Below are 19842 nucleotides of genomic sequence, written 5' to 3' on the forward strand. Positions count from 1 at the left end.
ACTCCTGCAAGGGTTTCTCTATGAACAGAACAAGAATGTGGTCTGTTTACAGCTCTCCTTCTAAGAACTTGTACTGTTATTTATTGCCCAGTTGTAGTCTCTGAAAGCACAAACATTTCATCAGGTGTGAGTCAGTCTCCTAGTCATGGCTCTGAGTGTAGTAAAGGCCAGTGACAGCAATGCTATTGTTGAGTTAATTGAAAGTGTTTTTGACAGTGATTTGGAGGCCAGTAATGGTGATTATGATAATATTGAAGAAGAGATGAACTTTCATGTTCATCTGATATGACTGTGAAATCATACCTAAAGCCCCACGTGTGAAAGCAAAACACAGTGAACCCCCTGTAGGCGGGAGTCGCAGATGAAGAATACAACCACGTTATCCCCTGCCTGTCGTAAAAGCTGACTAAAAGGGGCAACAAAGGAATGATTGTATTAGAACCATGAAACTACTTGTGATTAGTACCATCGCGCGGGGAACACTATGGGTCGCCTTTACTTGCGAGTAGTACCTCTATCATAATCTATTAGCTTCATTTCCATATTGATTGCTATTACAACATAAAATAATTTAGAAGCCTCCACCTTATCAATATTTATTTACTATAAAGCAGTAAATTCAGTCAGTACCGGTTTCGACCCGTATGGGGTCATCCTCAGCTGACACACATTAAATTGGTTTCAAAAACATCATATGTAAAATATTACACCTCCATATAACTGACTCAATTAAACCAAACATTAAAAAGTTGCTTATTAAAATAGTAAATGGATCTTATTCTTTGGCTTGAAAAGTACTTGTTATGTGAGGCATATGACCTCATGTACCTAATCTATTAAACATCAAATGAAGTTTACACTTGTTTACATTAGTGTTTGTAAAATTGTTACATATTTGCAGCATTTATCATCTTATATAACTGACTCAATTAAACCAAATATTAAAAAGTTGCTCATTAAAGTAGTCACAGATCTCGACGTGCAGCCGTACAGCACACACAGTGCCAACACTCAACATATCATATTCTACAACATAAAAGAAGCCCTCACGCTATCACCAGAACAAATGTACATTGACTAACATTGATATAATTTAAACCTTACTTCAAGCTGTACGGCATATCAAATAAAATTCAGCTCATAATAGGCACTATTTAACTTAATAACGGCATAATACAGATGTTGATTCCCAAAGGGAATTTAAAATATTTGTCCCGAATGAGTAAATTTATAAGTCCCAACTGATGAGCCTAACTTAACACACGAGGGCGAAACGCAGGCAACCAAAAATGAGTTAGCTGGAAAATTTACAATGTCCAATAACGGACCATTATATTGGTATTAATAACGGCACACGCAATCTTTCATAACAACATCTATATATCATGATAACTTCATCACCTGCATACTAGCAGTTGTTAAGGAACATTGGAACGAATGAAAACAACTATAAGCCTCAACTTTAGCATATAAACACCGTGTACTCACCAATTTACAAGTACAGTGCAGCAATAACAAACAGTACAAATCAGAAAAAATTGGACCCATTTTTATGTTGTACCTCTATGTTAGGTACACAATAGGTTTGTGATTAGTAGCAGCAGAGAGTGGTTCACTGTGGGTTTCCGGTATCCGTGATTAGTACCATTGTGAGAAACACCACGGGTCTGGGCGTTGCCTGTGATTAGTACCACTATATGAGCGACACCATAGGTCTGCGTTGCCTGTGATAAGTACCCACTATATGAGAAACACCACGGGAACACCAGCGCCCGTGATTAATACACCTAGATGAGGAAAACCATGGGTTTGCGTTGCCTACGAGTGGCGCCATTATGTGAGAAACACCATAGGTCTGTGTTACCTGTGCGACGTACAATACTTGTGAGTATTACCATAATGTGTGGAATACCGTGAGTCTACTCTACTTCTGATTAGTACCGCAACATGACAAATATCATGGTTCTACTTTACTAGCAATAAGTACCATTATGAGGGGCTGTTGACATGAATTTTGGACCCTTTTAGGCAACAAGCATCCTTGGTTCAGGATTGTGCTTTAGAAGCAGTCCCTTGGACAGTAATACTATTGTTTATGATAGTTTCTGGGTCAGATCCACTGATTGTTTTAAATTTATATGCATCCCCACATTCTTCATGAAATTTTTTATTCTGGTTAGTGGATGATTTTGAACTTTTAAATTGTCATTACTTTTTGTACTATTAGGGGCTGATGACCTGCATATTAGGCCCCTTTAAACAACAAGCATCTTCATCATCATCATCATCATCATCATCATCATCAAAACATAGTGATGGGTGTAGGTTGGAGGAGGATTTGTATTTAAGTGTTTGTCCTTGTTGTCTCTTTCTATTGCACCTTCTTCCTTCATTGACCTGTCATTGTGTTCCTTTTCATGTTGCTATCTTTCTTCTTCTTCACTTCGAATCACGTCAGATCAGTCACTTTTTAGATGATGGTGCTCTTTTCTTCTCCCAGTAGTTCTTCATTCTAACTGATCTCCTCCTCCTTTCCTCCTCTGATATCTGAATTGGTTTTCTGGTGTTGATCTTAACTTGGAACCTCTTAGTTTTGTCTTTGGTCATGGCCTTGGCTGTACCATTCTGTAACATGAGTTTGGTAATCTTAAGATCTCTCAGATCCTTTTCCACTTCCTTCAACCAATTGGGTTTAGCCTTCTTTTTGTAAAAGAAGTCAGATATGTTTAGTTCATCTATCTTTCTATTATACCTAAACTGAGGACATTTAGGCATTCAAAATCCTATTTTAGTCAACCTAATTAGGCACTAAATTAGAAGCTTTCAAAATGCGTATAAATTTGTATTAACTATTTTACAAGTGGAGGTACGTACTTTTCCTTGTGCACCACCACTGCATTGTCCTAGAAAGGACGTTAGCAATGATGTCTCAACAGCTCACTAATCGCCAGCATTGAGGAAAGTTGTGGCAATCCACTGCCAATGCTGGTAATTCCATAATTGAAAAGGCCTACACGTTTTTAACATTTGTAATAGATGAAATTAAATTTCCTTTTGGGAACTTAATTTTTGAACTATTTAACTACCGTATTTACTCGTGTATTAGACCCCCTCGCCTATTAGACCCCCCCGGCTTTTTGAGACCAAGAGAATGGAAAAAAATAAATCTCGCATATTAGACCCCGTAACGAAATTCAGCTGAGACCAATAAACGATTCCACTTCGTAGCGGGTACTACAAGCTATACTGCAGCTCTGATGACGTCGTACAAATGTGTGTACAAGTTTGCGCACATTTTCTTGAGCCCTCAGCTGCCTTTTGCCAGATCGGCACAATCGGAGCTGACAGCTTTATCTGCGACAGCCACTACAGCAGTACGGTACAAGCATCATAGAATATTGTCCGAGTTCGTAGGTGGATTAGCGTAAACGGAGAAATAGGCCTACTACTTTTTTATTCTCGACTTTCCAACTACAGACTATCACAGTACGTGTGTCTGTGTCTTAAAAATTGCCAACATGTCAGAAAATACGGTGGCGAGTATTCCTCCGTAGACTCGCAATCGGCCATCAGTGAATGAATTGAGACTTAAAATGTCCCGTAAAAGCTGATATAATCAGTACTTGTGACGCAAATGGCGGTTTATGAAAATATGCTTTGAATTCTTAACCTTATATATGTCAATATGACGAACTTTGTTACTGTTGGTTCCATTGCCGGCTGGTTGGCCTCCCTGCAGGAAGAGAGGCGGAAGTGAAACTCTCCACTCACCGCAGCTTTCTACACTGAGAGAGCTCAAGGTTCGTCCGTCCGACCCGCCCGATTCAAGCTCACACCAAAATCGTGTGATACGTCTGTCTTATAGTTAAGAGATGTCTATTTCCGTAGCTTTAGCACTATTAGCTGCCGATACGGTTTGCGATCTTGAACATTTTCATCAGTAATTTGTGTTTTTTAAATTGTTATATTACTTCTAGTCTTCATCTCTCTAGGATAGCGTAGTTCACAGCATTAGTGAAATAACGTAGTTTTTTATGCGTTTAATAGTTTATTGTAGCTGTAGTTTTATTGATATTTGTGTGTTGGTTAGTGTATCAAGTTCTGTGTGTACCATGTCTCGTTTATTCCGGGAAATACACGTGGCAAGAAAGTTACTTGAGTCTCGGATCAGTGGAGTGTTTCTTTTGTACTCCCTTAACTGTAAGTACCGTAATTTGTTATTTCCTCACTCTCTTTTATTCTTGTATTCTCATTTTAGTGCCGGATGTTGTTAGTAAGTGTATATTTTGTGAATTTATTTTACCTCATGAATAATTATCTTTTGGAGTACAGTATTACATTTTATGCGGGCTGTGCGCCGCGGTCGTATTGCATCAGCTGAGCGTTGGTAACATAGGTACGACGATGCTCGCGTGTTTCCCGAACTATCAAATACAACTGACAGTGACAAATGACTGGCCATTAAGTTCTTTTTCATTATTTTGTGTTAATATTGCTTAATACGGTAAATAAAAGTGAATGATTATATTTAAAATATATGTAGGCCTAAAAGTCATGTTCACCATTGTCTTTTTAAATTTATAAATTTTCGAACGAAAATAGCCAGTAAAACGCAGAATACATTCATAAGTTTATTAAAGAATAGTGTAGAATGTTTACGTGAACAATTTATAGCCTAGAAGTCATGTGTTCACTGCACGAAATTTGACGTTATCGCATATTGGACCCCCCTTCGCATTTTTTGACTGTAAAAGTGGAAAAAAAAAGGGGTCTAATACGCGAGTAAATACGGTATTTTAAATTACACTGAGGTGTCAGTGTGTCAAGTACTGGAAAAGCGAATAAGAAAGTCAGTGGAAAAAGAATTCAGAGAAGAACAGCATGGCTTTAGACAAGGAAGGTCAACTATTGACCTCATATTCACAGTGAGGCAACTACAAGAACAGTACTATGAGTATAGGGAAGATTCAGTGATGGCGTTCATGGATATAGAGAAGGCATATGACAGTGTCCGTAGAAACAAGATCTGGGAAGCTATGAGAGTAAAAGCAGTAAATGAACAGATAGTAACAAGGGTGAAAAATATGTATGATGGAAGCAAAAGCTGTGTTAAAGTCGGAACCGAAAGAACTGGATGGGCCAGTATCCAGTATTCGGGAGATAGTGGGTTCGAACCCCACTGTCGGCAGCCCTGAAGATGGTTTTCCGTGATTTCCCATTTTCACACCAGGCTAATGTTGGGGCTGTCCCTTTCCTGTCCCATCGTCGCCATAAGACCTATCTGTGTCAGTGCAACGTATGGCAAAAAAAAAAAGAACTGGATGGTTTGTTAACGAATGGTGTAAAGCAAGGAAGTGCCCTCTCACCTCTACTATTTGTAGTGGTGATGGATGATACAATACTAATACAGAAGGTAGCACAGATCATTGGAGAGAGAGAGAAGAATGAAAGCGGTGCTGTTCACAGATGATCTGTTAATATGGGGAAACCACGAGAGTGAAGTGCAGGAACAGCTCAATGTATGGGAGGAAGTCGTGTCATCTTATGGAATGAAGTTCTCAGCACAAATGAGTGAAGTGCTGATAATAACACGAAACAAGAACTGAGTATATAATGGCAGGACATTAGGAGGGGAGCAGTTGAAAATAGTTGACAACTTTAAATACCTGGGAAGTATAACGAAGAAAATGGAGGAAACAGGACAGAAATCAGTGAAAGAGGAAGGTGTGCAAATGGATTCTTTAAGAGTGTGGGAGGATTGATATGAAACAGGGATGTGCCACAGAGATGTAAAGTTGTTATCTACAAGACTTATTTTGTGCCAATTCTGACATATGGATCAGAAACGTGGGTGATGAAGGAGAGGGATAAAAGTAGAATAAAAGCAGTGGAAATGAAGTTTCAAAGGTGTCGAATAGGTTTAACAAGAATGGACAGAGTAAGAAATGAGAGAGTTCGGGAGATGGTAAATGAGGTACCCTCTACTGGAAAAGATAGAAAAATCAAGGCTGCAGTGGTATGGACATGTTAAGAGAATAGGAGAAGGAAGGATACGAAGAAAGATGTTAGAAATGGAGATGAAGAGAAGGAGACCTAGAGGAAGACCGAGAGACAGATGGCTGAAAGGTGTAAAGAAGATCATCGAGGCAAGAAGAGGGAACTGGACTAGAGTGAGAGAAGAGAAGTGGTGGATGGACAGAAAACGATGGAAAGGCTTATGTTCCAAGCAGACCCAGCCTGTGGTTGGAAACTGCTCCTGATGATGATGAACTATTTTAAATTTAAATAATCTGAGTGATGGTAAATATAAGTTTTACTGAATTTGGAAGTGCCAGCTTATTATTGATCTGTACTGAAACAACTTACTCTCCAGCTGTGTTACAGTTGCTGACTGAATTTTCAGATGTAAATTTATTGTTCTCCTAAGTCAGAAAATTCCTAATTGAGAGAATGTCCTCTCAACATCATAGAATGTGTTTGGGCTACTGCCGACCAATGAGATGTATCAAAGCAAAAAAATATACCTAACGGATCTACAGCGCCGATGATCCTTATCCTGCCAAATGATAGCTGTTCAGCCCAAAGGCCTGCAATTTACGAGGTGACGCATTGTCAGTGCGACAGATCCTCTCATTTAGTGAGAGAGAGATTAATTTGTTAAAGACCGAGCAAATGGCTATGCTGTCAGCTTGCATTCGGGAGAGAGTGGGTTCGAACCCCACTGCTGGCAACTCTGAAGATGGTTATCAGTGAAAAACCTGTTCGTGTCATAATTATGGCTTAATCATTGGCTGATAGCATTGTTTAATATCTGTGATCATGCTGATTCTGTGATAACTGAATTGTGTTCAATCTGTAGATGCTGCTGAGGAAATGTGCTAACCAGGAACCACCTGAGAATGAAGAAAGAGAGGCAGACCTTTATACTAAGGCGATAGAGCCTTACCAACCTCCCAACAGTCCTGGCAATGCTTCAGTCAACATGGCAACAGCTGTGGCTCTTATCAATAGGTAAGTGTGTGTCTGAAAGCTTCTGTTCCTATTTTAACCCATTAGAAGATATTAAAATCATTCCGTATTGACGGTTTTCAATTTACAAAGAAAAAAAATTTATTTCGTCCTCCTATTCAATACATGTATATCCATCTTAGATGGAATAATTTAATCAGACATGTTTTGGCTCGTTTTAGAGCCATCTTCAGTGAACATGTTAAAAGTTACATAATTAAAGTTAAAAGAATGTTATAAAAAAAAACACACAATGAAAACAAATATCTAAAAACATGAGCAACATGAAGAAGTTGATAAAATGTGAGGTTGTAGTGAGGTTGAGGACCTCTGAGTCGGGGAGCACAGTAGTCACACTAAAAACAAAGACGAAAATCACAAAATAAAACTTGAAGAATGGTCTTATGGTTTTATTTTGTGATTTTTGTCCTCGTTTTTAGTCTGACTACTGTGTTCTCCGACTCAGAGGTCCTCAACCTCACTACAGCCTTACGTTTTATCAACATCGTGTTGCACAAATGCACATATTTTTATATATATATATTTACTTTTTCATTGTGTGTTTGTTCATAACATTCTTTTAATTTTAATTATGTAGTTTTTGTGGCACAGGCCAGAGTATAGTGTAGCTTCCACCAAAGTCCCAGTCAACATCCATGGCTGTGATAATATGGAAGTTGCAGGGGTATGGGTAGTGTTGAGTAATGACATTCGGAGCATGACTAGTGCATCTGTGTTATGAAAGGTGCTGCTCATAGGGTCAGTCGTGCTGCAATAGTACTTTCTGACCCAGTGAGGAAAGCAATGGCAAACTACCTCACTCCTCATCTTGCCTAGTATGCCTCATTTTGGTGCTACCATTGGTTTTGGGGGTTTCCTTATAACCGCATAACCTTTGGTGGTGTTATTTGAGGATCCAACCAGCCTCTGGGCTGATGACTTAACAGACAGACATGTAGTTTTTAATATGTTCACTAAAGATGGCCCTAAAATAAGCCGAAACATGTCTGATTGAATTATTCCATCTAAGATGGATATACATGTATTGAATAGGAGGACGTAGTAAATCTTTTTCCTTTATAAAGTGTTAACCCATTAGTGCATAAAGTTATTATTGTGTGTTTTATTTCAATTTATCTCTACATTTCTACTCTTAATAATTGCAGAAACATGTTCCAACTATCAGAATGTTCATGCAAGTAATAGTTTTATTTACACAGGCTGTCCGATAAATTGGACGCTATGCACTCAGGTCAGTACAACAACGCAATTTACTCAGCATTACATTGCATAATAATATTGCAAGCTAGGCAGTGTTAAGTTATCCAGTTTACACTGTAAAGTGGGTCTATAATTTCCATTACAGACTTATCACAAAACTGTATACGCTATTTACGTGTATGTATCCACAGAAGCATTTTGGGTGAAGTCGAAACTGGTCAAGCTGATCCACTCTTTGGATGCCACTTGAACAGCTTTCATTGCAGTACAGACACTTTGCTTTTTTTTTTTTTTTTTTTTTTAAACGCTGGATCACCTTGATGCACCGCTTTATCTCAATCTGTTGTAGTTTGTAGCAGCAGTGACAACACTGTTGTCATTTCAGTACACCAGCGACGCACCACCAAAACTCCTGTAGTCATATGATTCCCTTCTTCTTTTTCCTAGCTGCCTTTGTTTGAAGAGGACATTTCTCTGTCTGGTTTTCTTGAAATGCCCCTGTTGCACTCATTCCCTTTGAAGCCAGAAGTCTTACCAGTTTCCGGGATGTAAAGTAGTTGTCAAAGAATATTGTATGCACCCTGTTTGATTCAGTTCCACCTGCATCAGTGAGAGGTAGGACTAGACTATGCTAATTATCTGGTGGGCGGGGGAGATAGGAATACAGTCAGTCCCTAAATGAGATGTAGATTGTGATCTTGTCCACTTTGGGGCTGCTTCTTGTGTGTTACAATTCAACCTACTAATGATTTCGTGTTTTCTATCAGGGATATCAGAAACAGAGTTACTGGCCCTGTCTTATCTTTATTTTCGTATGACGGCTTCCTTTTGCGTGGTTTTCTGATTTTTCAGTTCCATCTATAGAACTTTCAGTAATATTTTGACTGCCACAAGACCTAGCCTTCCCTTTTTCATATTCTGTTAAATTAACTTGCCCTTCACATTTACTCAGAAGTAGATCTACTAAGGTAATTTACATTACCCTCATACTCATCTGTCATTATCATCAACAGTTTCATATCCATCATCAGGAGGTTTGATGTGCTGCTCCTCTCCAAATGTTGGTTCTTCCTCCAAAACTGTGTTGGATATTTGCTGTTAGAAAATAGTTTGTGAAAAAATTATGAGATAGCTACGTTTTTCTACAATCCTGAGCATGACATTCATTGTTGAATTAAAATTCCCAGCATATTGCTAAATTTCTGTTCTATTACTGCTGATTTAATAATGAGTTGTCTCCAGTGTTTTGTTTTTTTTACTTCTGTTGCCTGCTTTTGTCGCTATTTCGGTGAAGTAAAGAATGATATTAAATAAAATAACATAACAAGAAGACGTCACATAAAAGTAAAAGCAATGAACAGCTGAGTGACTATGGTCAAAAATGATCTGCATAATGTCTATTACTGAAAGCAATATACAGAAGAGTTTTCAGCCTAGTCCTATTGAAAATTTCACATGCAGGTGTGATTTTCCAGTTAAACCTGGAGGACGCAGTGTCTAGTCTCATTCTGTGAAATCCAAAGAAACATGCATCAATAGGCAGTGCTAGACGTTTTCATTCTTCCTTTACTACAAGTGTGACTATCCTAATGTTACACAGTCTGAATGCTATTTCACACGTTCTTTGGTTGAACGTAACCTTCCCTTATTGGCAGCAGGCCATGTTACTATGGGCATCATGCTTTGAAGGTTGGCATCTCTGATATGTCATAGGCCACATGATCTTACAGTCATACAGTGATTTAATTTAACTTCATCAACAATGCACAGATACCATCTGTTAAAGTGTGTGTACATTCTTCTATTTTTTTTTTTTTTTGCTATGGGCTTTACGTCGCACCGACACAGATAGGTCTTATGGCGACGATGGGATAGGAAAGGCCTAGGAGTTGGAAGGAAGCGGCCGTGGCCTTAATTAAGGTACAGCCCCAGCATTTGCCTGGTGTGAAAATGGGAAACCACGGAAAACCATTTTCAGGGCTGCCGATAGTGGGATTCGAACCTACTATCTCCCGGATGCAAGCTCACAGCCGCGCGCCTCTACGCGCACGGCTAACTCGCCCGGTCATTCTTCTATTGGATCCTGTGTATATGAGTGTTTTTTTTTCCACGTCCTTTATTGTTCGACTCGTTGGCTGAATGGTCAGCGTACTGGCCTTCGGTTCAGAGGGTCCCGGGTCGATTCCCGGCCAGGTCGAAGATTTTAACCTTCATTGGTTAATTCCAGTTGCTCGGGGGCTGGGTGTTTGTGCTGTCCCCAACATCCCTGCAACTCACACACCACACATAACACTATCCTCCACCACAATAACACGCAGTTACCTACATATGGCACATGCCGCCCACCCTCATCAGAGGGTCTGCCTTACAAGGGCTGGACCCGGCTAGAAATAGCCACATGAAATTTAAAAAGAAAAGTCCTTTATTGGTAAGTTTATTTATTTTTTTACCTCGCTGGACTATGTTGTTTGTGAATGCATATTGAAGAAATTTGATATATCCATCTCTTCTTGTTTCAGATACTGTGCCAAACTTCCTAGTGATACATTCACTCGTCTCACTCCAATCAGTTCATTTAAACAGGTGATAAGTAACGGTATTGTGTACTACATCTGCACGCTTCGGTTGCCTATCAACTCTCCTGTAAAACAGGACATTGTGGTAAGTTATCTTTTATAATTGTATGCTCTTTACTGGGAATCATGACTTGTTTTCTGCCTCTATTCATACTTTTTATTGATGGAAAATATGTCTGTCGTTTCATTTCGGTACTGGCTCCTTATTTAAAGTTAGAAACTTCATAATTGTTCCGTATTGAACTAAGAATCACAATGTTAAAAAGAGAGTTAAGAGGTTCCACCTATTCAGTACACTGATATACAGTTGTTGGGACTGGCTCCTTAGGTAAAAAAATCCTTGTTGCCCAAAAAGGTTTACCAGGCTTCCTTCAATAATTTCAAAACTAACAGAAACATAAAAACTGACTTGAAAAGGGGAAGGTCCAAAGAGTCTACCCAAATAGCTTTTGAGATCAGATGCCGCAATAATGATCCACCATTTTGTGCTATAATCGGAACTCAGGGTGTATAGTGAAATTAGTATAACTCAGGATCACGGCCTGATAGCACATACTGTGAGATGTTGTTTGTTCTGTCTTCATGAAATATAATACTGTCTTCAATAATATTTGCGAGAAAAATGGATTGGGTATATGGACATTAGTGAAATATAGTAAAACCTCTGATTTCCGGATTAATGTGGGATTGGGTGGTCCGGATATCGCTAACTGCGAATATCAGAGAGTATCATTAAAATAAGTCTGTTTGATGGCCATGATCGTTAAGACATTGAAGTCTATATGGTCTGACAGCAAGGTTATCAGGTTCGAGTTCTGTTTGTCGAAAAAATTTCACCATCAGAATGTTGGCAGGCAGGATAGGAGAGGTGGTGGTATACAATTTCTAATCTCTAGATTATGTGCCAAAAGTCTGGATTAAATTCCAAACCTCTCCGCAGTATTTATGTGGAGTGAGGGCTGTTGATAGTGATTTGTCCATCGGATGGAGATGTAAAGCTTTGAGCAGAGCCCTCGGTATTATTCGACAGGAGTGGGCTACATGTTGACACTGGGTTTCACCCTCTCCCTACCTCATGGGCATCAAATAAGAAGACTTTCACCAGGCTAGCCAAATATATCCTTGGACAATGCCAGAACTAAAAGCCATACAATAAATAATATCATTAAAATACAGCAAAATTCATACATATACTCTATGAAGATTTTTTGTAAGTAATGAGGCCTGTAATAACTTTACGCACTATATATTAAAATCAAACACAGTATACTGAATTTAAATACACTATAAAACATAAGGAAAATATATATAAAACAAACATATAAATCACAACAAATAAAAAACTAAATTTGTGTTTCGTTTACTTAGTTTTGTTTTTTAAGAAGGTTGTTATCGTAGCCTGTTTAACTCTAACACTGATTAAAATGACACAAACTGCGTACCTTAACCTTAGTCAGAAAAATCACAAAAAAATAAGATAAAAAGTAATGTATTGCAATGCTCACAATTTACACAGACTAATGTTATAGAAATCGATTCCCATAGGGAACCTGAAATATTTGTCCCGAATGAGTAAATTTATAATACCAATTATATTGATATAACACAGACTAAGCCAGTACAGTTGGTGCATGATGTTGCTGAGTGCTGGAGTCAACAGCCTCCCCATCCCTTGCAATCCCAGTGCGTTCTTCCTCCTAGCATTCCTTCTCATGCTACAGTCTATCTCATTACACTACATTCAGGCCCAAAAATATTAACTTGTCATATCCATTTGAAGAAATGTATCTCCAGAGACCAGACAGGATATTGCAAGGTTTGGATATCAGAGGTTGTACTGAAATTGCAAACTTTTTGTGTAAATTTCCGATGTCTTAATATCTTAAAAAGGATTCAGGACTACCACAAACAGAAACGAGAGGAAAGAATGAGTCAAAAGGAATTGAACAGGCCCAGAATATCCAACGCTGAGCTTAACCGAGTCTACATACAAGATAAGGAAGCCAAGCACCTCAACCCACAACTGGGTATGTCTACTGCTCTTGTCTATGGAGATAGATCTGCCTGAAGACACTCAGGAGAATGTAATCAGTCAATCGATGAAGTAATCTGATTTGGTAACATTTGCAAAAGGAGAGTTCCAGACAAAAAAGAGAAGTTTTAAATATAAATTCTGCACATTCACTTATTTCTAAACCCTATCTCTGATAACCTAATAGTCAGCGTATACTGAATAATATGTGGGAAGGGAGTTGGAATAGTCTGCCTTTTGATAAAACATTGATTCGAAGAGCACACACTGCACCTACGGGAAAACGCTGAGTTTCACTTTCGTTACTCACTAGAATCACATAATAAGACTTCATTTCTCTCATGATGATTACTTTCTGGACACCCTGTGTACTTGACTCTTCTTAGGATTGAATGAAAGTATTGTTTGTACGTCTGTGTTCCGTGATGACGATCAGCTGTAGCCGAGTAGGGACAAATATGGTTCCTCTCCATTTTTTTTTGGTCTTTCCACCACTCCTCCTCCAACACTGTGTCCCAGTCCAGGTTTCTTTCTCTAATACTGCGTTGGATTGTGTCCTTCCATCTCAATCGTGGTTGTCTGCGGCCTCTCCTTCCTTGCATTTGCATTTCCATCACTTTTTTTTTCTTTCATCACTCATTCGCTTTATGTGCCCAAACCATCTTAGTCGGTTCTTCTCTATTCTATCATTCATCTTTTCCACTCCAATTTATTCCCAGATTTTTTCATTCCTTATTTTGTATCTTCTACTCTTCTGTATCATACTCCTCAAGAACTTCATTTCTGCTGCCTGTATTTGACTCTCATCCTTCTTTATCATTGTCCAAGTTTCTGCTCCATAAGTTATTATGGGTACATAATACATCTTGTATATAGTTTCCTTTGCTTCCATTGACACATATTTGTCTCATAACATGTTTCTTACACTATGATAGAAACTGCTTCCAGCTTGAATCCTCTTACTACCGAGCTCGATAGCTGCAGTCGCTTAAGTGCGGCCAGTATCCAGTATTCGGGAGATAGTAGGTTCGAACCCCACTGTCAGCAGCCCTGAAGATGGTTTTCCGTGGTTTCCCATTTTCACACCAGGCAAATGCTGGGGCTGTACCTTAATTAAGGCCACGGCCGCTTCCTTCCCAGTCCTAGCCCTTTCCTGTCCCATCATCGCCATAAGACATATCTTGTGTCGGTGCGACGTTAAAGCCAATAGCAAAAAAAAAAAAGAATCCTCTTACTAATTTCAGCATCCAGTCAAGCATTTTCCATTAATTCGCTCCTCAGGTATTTGAACGTCTACACTACTTCCAGGGGCTTGTCTGCAAGTCTAATCTGACCTTCCCCTTCTTTCTCCCTGTAGTCATAACAAGAGTTTTACTCTTTTCTACACTTATTTTCAATCCACATTCTTCGAACTTCCCATTCACCACATCCAACTGTTCTTGAACATTCATGTCTCCTTCTCCCCAAATCACAATATCATCTGCAAATAAGAGCATGTTCATTTCTCTTCCTCCATATGCTGCCTTTGCTGTTCTCTTGATGTCACCCATTACTATTGTAAACAGGATGACTTGCTGTTAAATGTACCACTTGATAAGTCAGTGATGTGGTTGTGTCAGAAGACCTCCTGTAGCATGCTAGTAGATGAAGGAGCTCTGCACAAATGTGCGTAATCAAAATTAAACAGAACAGTACATCAACAGTGAGTACGAACAAAACTTACTTTCTGGACACCCTGTCTACTTGACTCTTCTTAGGATTGTATGAAAGTATTGTTTGTATGTCTGCGTCCCGCGATGATGAGCAGTCAGCCGATCTATTTTATGAGGGATAGTGGCCTGTTTTATTGTTTTTAAAAGTGAATTTTTATTGCAATATTGTGTTTTTAAGTTTTTATTGTAAACCATTCTCTTATTCTCATGGCTAAGTTTGTTTTAGTAAGGTTCATAACTTTTAAAATGAATAATATACACAATTTTACTTTTAAGTCTACTTTATTTTACTATATTTTAATTTATATTTTAATCATTGTATAGAAAATAAGGCAGAGAGCATTAGATCCACTGACTATTTTAAATTCATGATCATTTTTGTCATAATTTTTCAAAATCTTAGTCAGTGGGTAAATTTCAGCCCATCTTTTCATTATGTATCGTCTTTAATCATTAGGGGCTGATGACCTAGATGTTAGGCCCCTTTAACCCATTGACATATTAAATTTCTAGCTCTTTGCATGCCCATGATTAGTATTTAATTTACGTAAATCACAGTTCATGAGAACTTTAATTTATTAGTTGCAGCTTTCTCATGCAAACATTAATTTATGAAATGAAAAAAAAAAAAAAAAAAATCATAAATCTTACCTTTGGATATTTTGGCATTTCAGTAGTTTTTCTTTTTGTCTTTTTAATGGTATTAGCACCTGGCACTGAGACATTAGACTATCACTGTTAGAATTTTCTGGTTCACTGTTACTTTTCTGGGATCCACCACCGTTACTATCACCACTGATACTAAATAATTCTTCACAATCTCATGATTCACTTTCATTATCACGGCTGTTCAGAATATCTAAAAAATCACTGCTAACTAACAACTTGCTTCTGCGCGCCATGCTACTCATGTGCTCACCTTTGATGGAGACAGACACGATAGGGAATAATTGGTCGAGATAATTGAACACAATCACCACTGTGAAAAAGGGCAGCTGTTCTTCCTTCCAGTGGTATTAAGGCCTATATACACAGGTCAGGACACGAATGTTACTTATGGAGCTGCCAGTTTGGGACTTAATGTGGGCGTTTCCTACAGCATTTCCATGTTGCATATAGGCAAGTTTTGGAATTTTAAAAATGGATTTAAGAACATAAAAGCTGTTAAAATTAGCTTCATTTGCCTTGGATTACATGTAATTAAGTTTTCCTGTACCCTATGCATCGTGAAATAATGGTAGCCAGGCTGAGTGGCTCAGACGGTTGAGGCGCTGGCCTTCTGACCCCCCACTTTGCAGGTTCGATCTTGGCTCAGTCCGGTGGTATTTGAAGGTGCTCAGATACATCAGCCTCATATCAGTAGATTTACTGGCACGTAAAAGAACTCCTGCGGGACAAAATTCCGGCACCTCGGCGTCCACAAAAACCATCAAAAAGTAGTTAGTGAAATGTAAAAATAATAACGCTATTATTCAAAATAATGGTAAAATATTAATTTTGTCATCTATAAGAACTCTGATTTCATATATTGTGAACAGTTGCAGTTGAATTGAAAGCAGACTATATGACATAATTATCATAAATTTTTCAGCAGTAAGCCTAATTTAGAGTACCTAATGTGGTGTTATGGCAAACAATTTAAATTAGGGAGGGACAATAATCAGGAAGATACAATCAGTTAAATTTTCATAATGCACATGTATTATAGAAACAACAAAAATGATCACAAGAACAAGGTTACAATTATTAATTGAATAGGCGACTATATTCAGTTGTACACAATCGAAATAGGAATTGCAACGCCATAAGATTAGGCAGCAGATCGAAGTGAAAAAGAAAGAAAATTATCAATACTAGGCTGGTACGCCACAATATACATGGGGATCTGATACAAAAAAAAAGGATTGAGTAGAATCAAATGTCAAGTTCCCTGTCAATGTACACCACATATATCGAAAAGGAATTCTAAAACTTACAAAGGCCACTGTACAATATGCAAAACCCCCCCAGAATAGGACAAAAGGAAGAATAAAGGAGGAGAAAATTATATCCAAGGGCTGGCAAAGGTAAAGAAAAAGGTACAGCCTGCGAATAGATTTAGAAAAGTAGTAAGCTCACTCTCAAAAACCAGGCATAGAAGAGAGTTCCAAGAATGTCACAAATACGACTGTCAGTTCTTGCGTCTGTTCACCAAGTTAGTTACCAAATTTTAGATGGAGAATAAAATTTGGAAAATTCAAATATGAACTTGAGAATGAACATACAGGTCCATAATGTTGTCTTGTAGCCACAACAAGAGTAGTGTTACATTTTCAGCTGGAAGGGCATATTAGAGAAAGCAAATAGTTTTCCAGAATTGAGAAGTAGAAAGCACAAAGAGATTAATATCACTCACCCAGCCAGCGGTCGTAGGTATGATCTTGAGTTGCAGACAAAGTAAAACATCGCATACGGACCAGCCGTATATGCAAATGATGGACTCCTCCCTCCACACAGTTCGTTGCAAAAAGTCTGACTGCCCGTTCGAGGCCAGAGCGAGCCTTTTATATTGTAAAAGTAGAGTCCAGAAAGTACCAGAGCGCAAGGTGACGTAGACAAGCAGCGACAGAGGGGAGGGGAGGTAGGGTGAGCAGTTGTGAAGCACACAGCGGACTGAGTGAGCGAACGGAACACACGCAGAGGTAAGAGCAGAAGTAGAGCAGTTGAAAAGGTAGACATCATGACGTAGGGGAGCACGTTACACTAAGCATGAACAAAGTAATATAATGATCAAAGAAGTGTGGACAATTAAAATCAAATAATTGCTTATTGGTTAAGGCTTAAAACAACGTTATTCCAATAAATACTACAGCTAGTTTTTAGGTTCCGTTCTTAGTAACAGGAAAACATGCCAATATTGAAAAACTGTGATACATTATAACGAGTGTTTCCACCTCCGTAGCGTAAAGGTTAGTGGCATTAGCATCCATCTTCGGGGTCTGGGTTCAATTCCTGGCACTGCCAGAAATTTAATTCAATCGTTAGATGTTTCTAAACTATTTATTTAAAAGCAAATTGAAACATTATGTCTACTAACTCACATCGTTTTGACGTAAATTGCATGAAATACATTATTTTATTTTTATTACATTGTTACTTTCAGTGCTTAAGATACCAGGTTGATGGATGGTGCAAATAATATTAAAACCATATAAAAGACCATGTTATACAATACAAAATTTATTGTTTCCTTATAGAGCTTCGGAATAAACTATATTAATGTCCTTCCAGGAGGACTGGTATGTGGTTGAAATGGTACATACAACTCACCTCCATTGGGGGTGTGCCTGAAAAGAAGAGCTGCACCACCTCGGGATGAGGACATGAGTGTACTTTTATAATAATACTAGTCCATTGCAATTATTAAGAAATACAAATCCTCAGTTCGAGGAGTGCATTAGGGAACTACGAATGAAAAATGTAGTGGTATGGCTATTTTCTTTTGGCTATTGGAGATTGCAGTTTGTAACGCTTCTATGTTGTTCATTTTGTACCATGCACGTTTTTCATTTACATCACTATACTAGCATGTGCCCGCGGCTTTGCCCGCGTTTATTAATTCAATCATTAGATGTTTCTAAACTATTTATTTAAAAGCAAATTGAAACATTATGTTTACTAACTCACATCATTTTGACATAAATTGCATGAAATACATTATTTTATTTTTATTATATTGTTACTTTCAATGCTTAAGATACCAGCTTGATGGATGGTACAAATAATATTAAAACCATGTAAAAGACCAAGTTATATAATACAAAATATATTGTTTCTTTATAGAGCTTCGGAATAAACTCTATATTAATGTCCTTCCATTTGGTGGTAAGATGTATACTGTATTGTGTTTGCCTTTCGAACTCTTGAACAATCCACGTACAGTTGACAATGGCAAAAGCTCCATTTTCGAAGATGGAGTCCTACAACTTTAAGCGATTGTCCTATGTCAAAATTTCAGATCTCTGTATGCCGTAGATTTGACTGGGTCTCGCACACATACACCCAAACACTTCCGAATATTACGGGCTGATGGCTCCTCGTGTCGCGGACGGAAAATGGCTTCCTACTCAATGGACTTACAGTCCGAGGAGTACTACTTCGCCCGCAGCATGCTTAGTAATGATGGTGGCTTCAATAATATTCGTCATCAGTTTCAGAGCCATGTTCATTGCAGAGCATCAACAGCGTCATATGCCCTCACACCATATAAGACCAAAAACGGTTTCCTACGCCCTGGACGTAAAATGGCTCCTTGAATATTGCGTTCTCTCCCTAGCTTATGTACGTTGCCTAGTGACAGCGACTCTATGCATTTAATCTAGTGACAGCACGTTGGATTGTCATATCCCAATGCAAGTTTACCGATGGTTTTTTGTTCATAACTCACCAACGAAAGCGAAAATGAAAATTCTGGCTTTGAGGGGCATTCGGACCCCTTTCCATCTACCTATGTTCATAATTTCAGATATCTGCGTGCTGTAGATTTTGCTGGGCCTCGCGCACAGACAGTCACACAGACAAACACTTCCTTTTATAATTATAGATATCAGCTTGCAAAATTAATCCGATGCATGGTGACATAATTACAATTAAATTGAAATAACAAATAATGTAGTTCAACCTATTCAGTACAAATAAATAAGAAATGTAGTTTTACATTTCTATTTAATTATAAGCGGAAGCGATACCGGTTTCGACCCCAATCCGGGTCATCATCAGCCGCATAAAATTCAAAAACAATGCCTAGTTAAATAAGAAATTAAAGAATGAGTCTTTCACAAAACAGTTGAAGAGGCAATATAAGATAATGGGGAATGGCACTGTGCGATTTTAAATCATAAAATCTAGAAGTAGAAGGTCAGTCACTTATATGAAGTAAGGCGCAATCTTCTGAATAGTAGCACAACACATGCAAAGTTCGGCACTGTCTCAAGATGTTTACGAGAAGAGGTGAACAGATAAGTGAGCCAGCCTGCATATACTATCAGGCACGAAGTCACAACACAATTTAATAAATATGAAGTCCCAAAATGGTGTAGAAGTTGAAGACGAGTTGCTTGATTAAAGCAAATTGCTAGCTCCTGAAGATCAGCGCAACATATTCAATGATTAGAATAATAACAGTAAGTTATTTATTAAATTGACCACCTAATCAATACAATAAGTCATTGTCTTGGATGATTTACATTGATCTATTAACTAAAAATGGTATATGTTTCGCCTAGTATGAAGGCATCATCAGCCATTGTCTTAA

The 19842-nt window shown here is 38.3% G+C and overlaps 1 protein-coding gene across 1 annotated transcript in view; it reads left to right on the forward strand.

Annotated features, from left to right (window-relative positions):
• Dcr-1 (Endoribonuclease Dcr-1) overlaps positions 1–19842 on the forward strand; it is a 189283-nt gene that overhangs the window by 84389 nt on the left and 85052 nt on the right. The window contains exons 12-13 of the mRNA XM_067157086.2: positions 6860–7011; positions 10749–10890. Coding sequence (XP_067013187.2) covers positions 6860–7011; positions 10749–10890 — 294 coding nt within the window. The remainder of the gene's footprint in view (positions 1–6859; positions 7012–10748; positions 10891–19842) is intronic.

This window comes from Anabrus simplex, chromosome 13 (assembly GCF_040414725.1).
Source record: "Anabrus simplex isolate iqAnaSimp1 chromosome 13, ASM4041472v1, whole genome shotgun sequence".
Classification (NCBI taxonomy): Eukaryota; Metazoa; Arthropoda; class Insecta; order Orthoptera; family Tettigoniidae; genus Anabrus; species Anabrus simplex.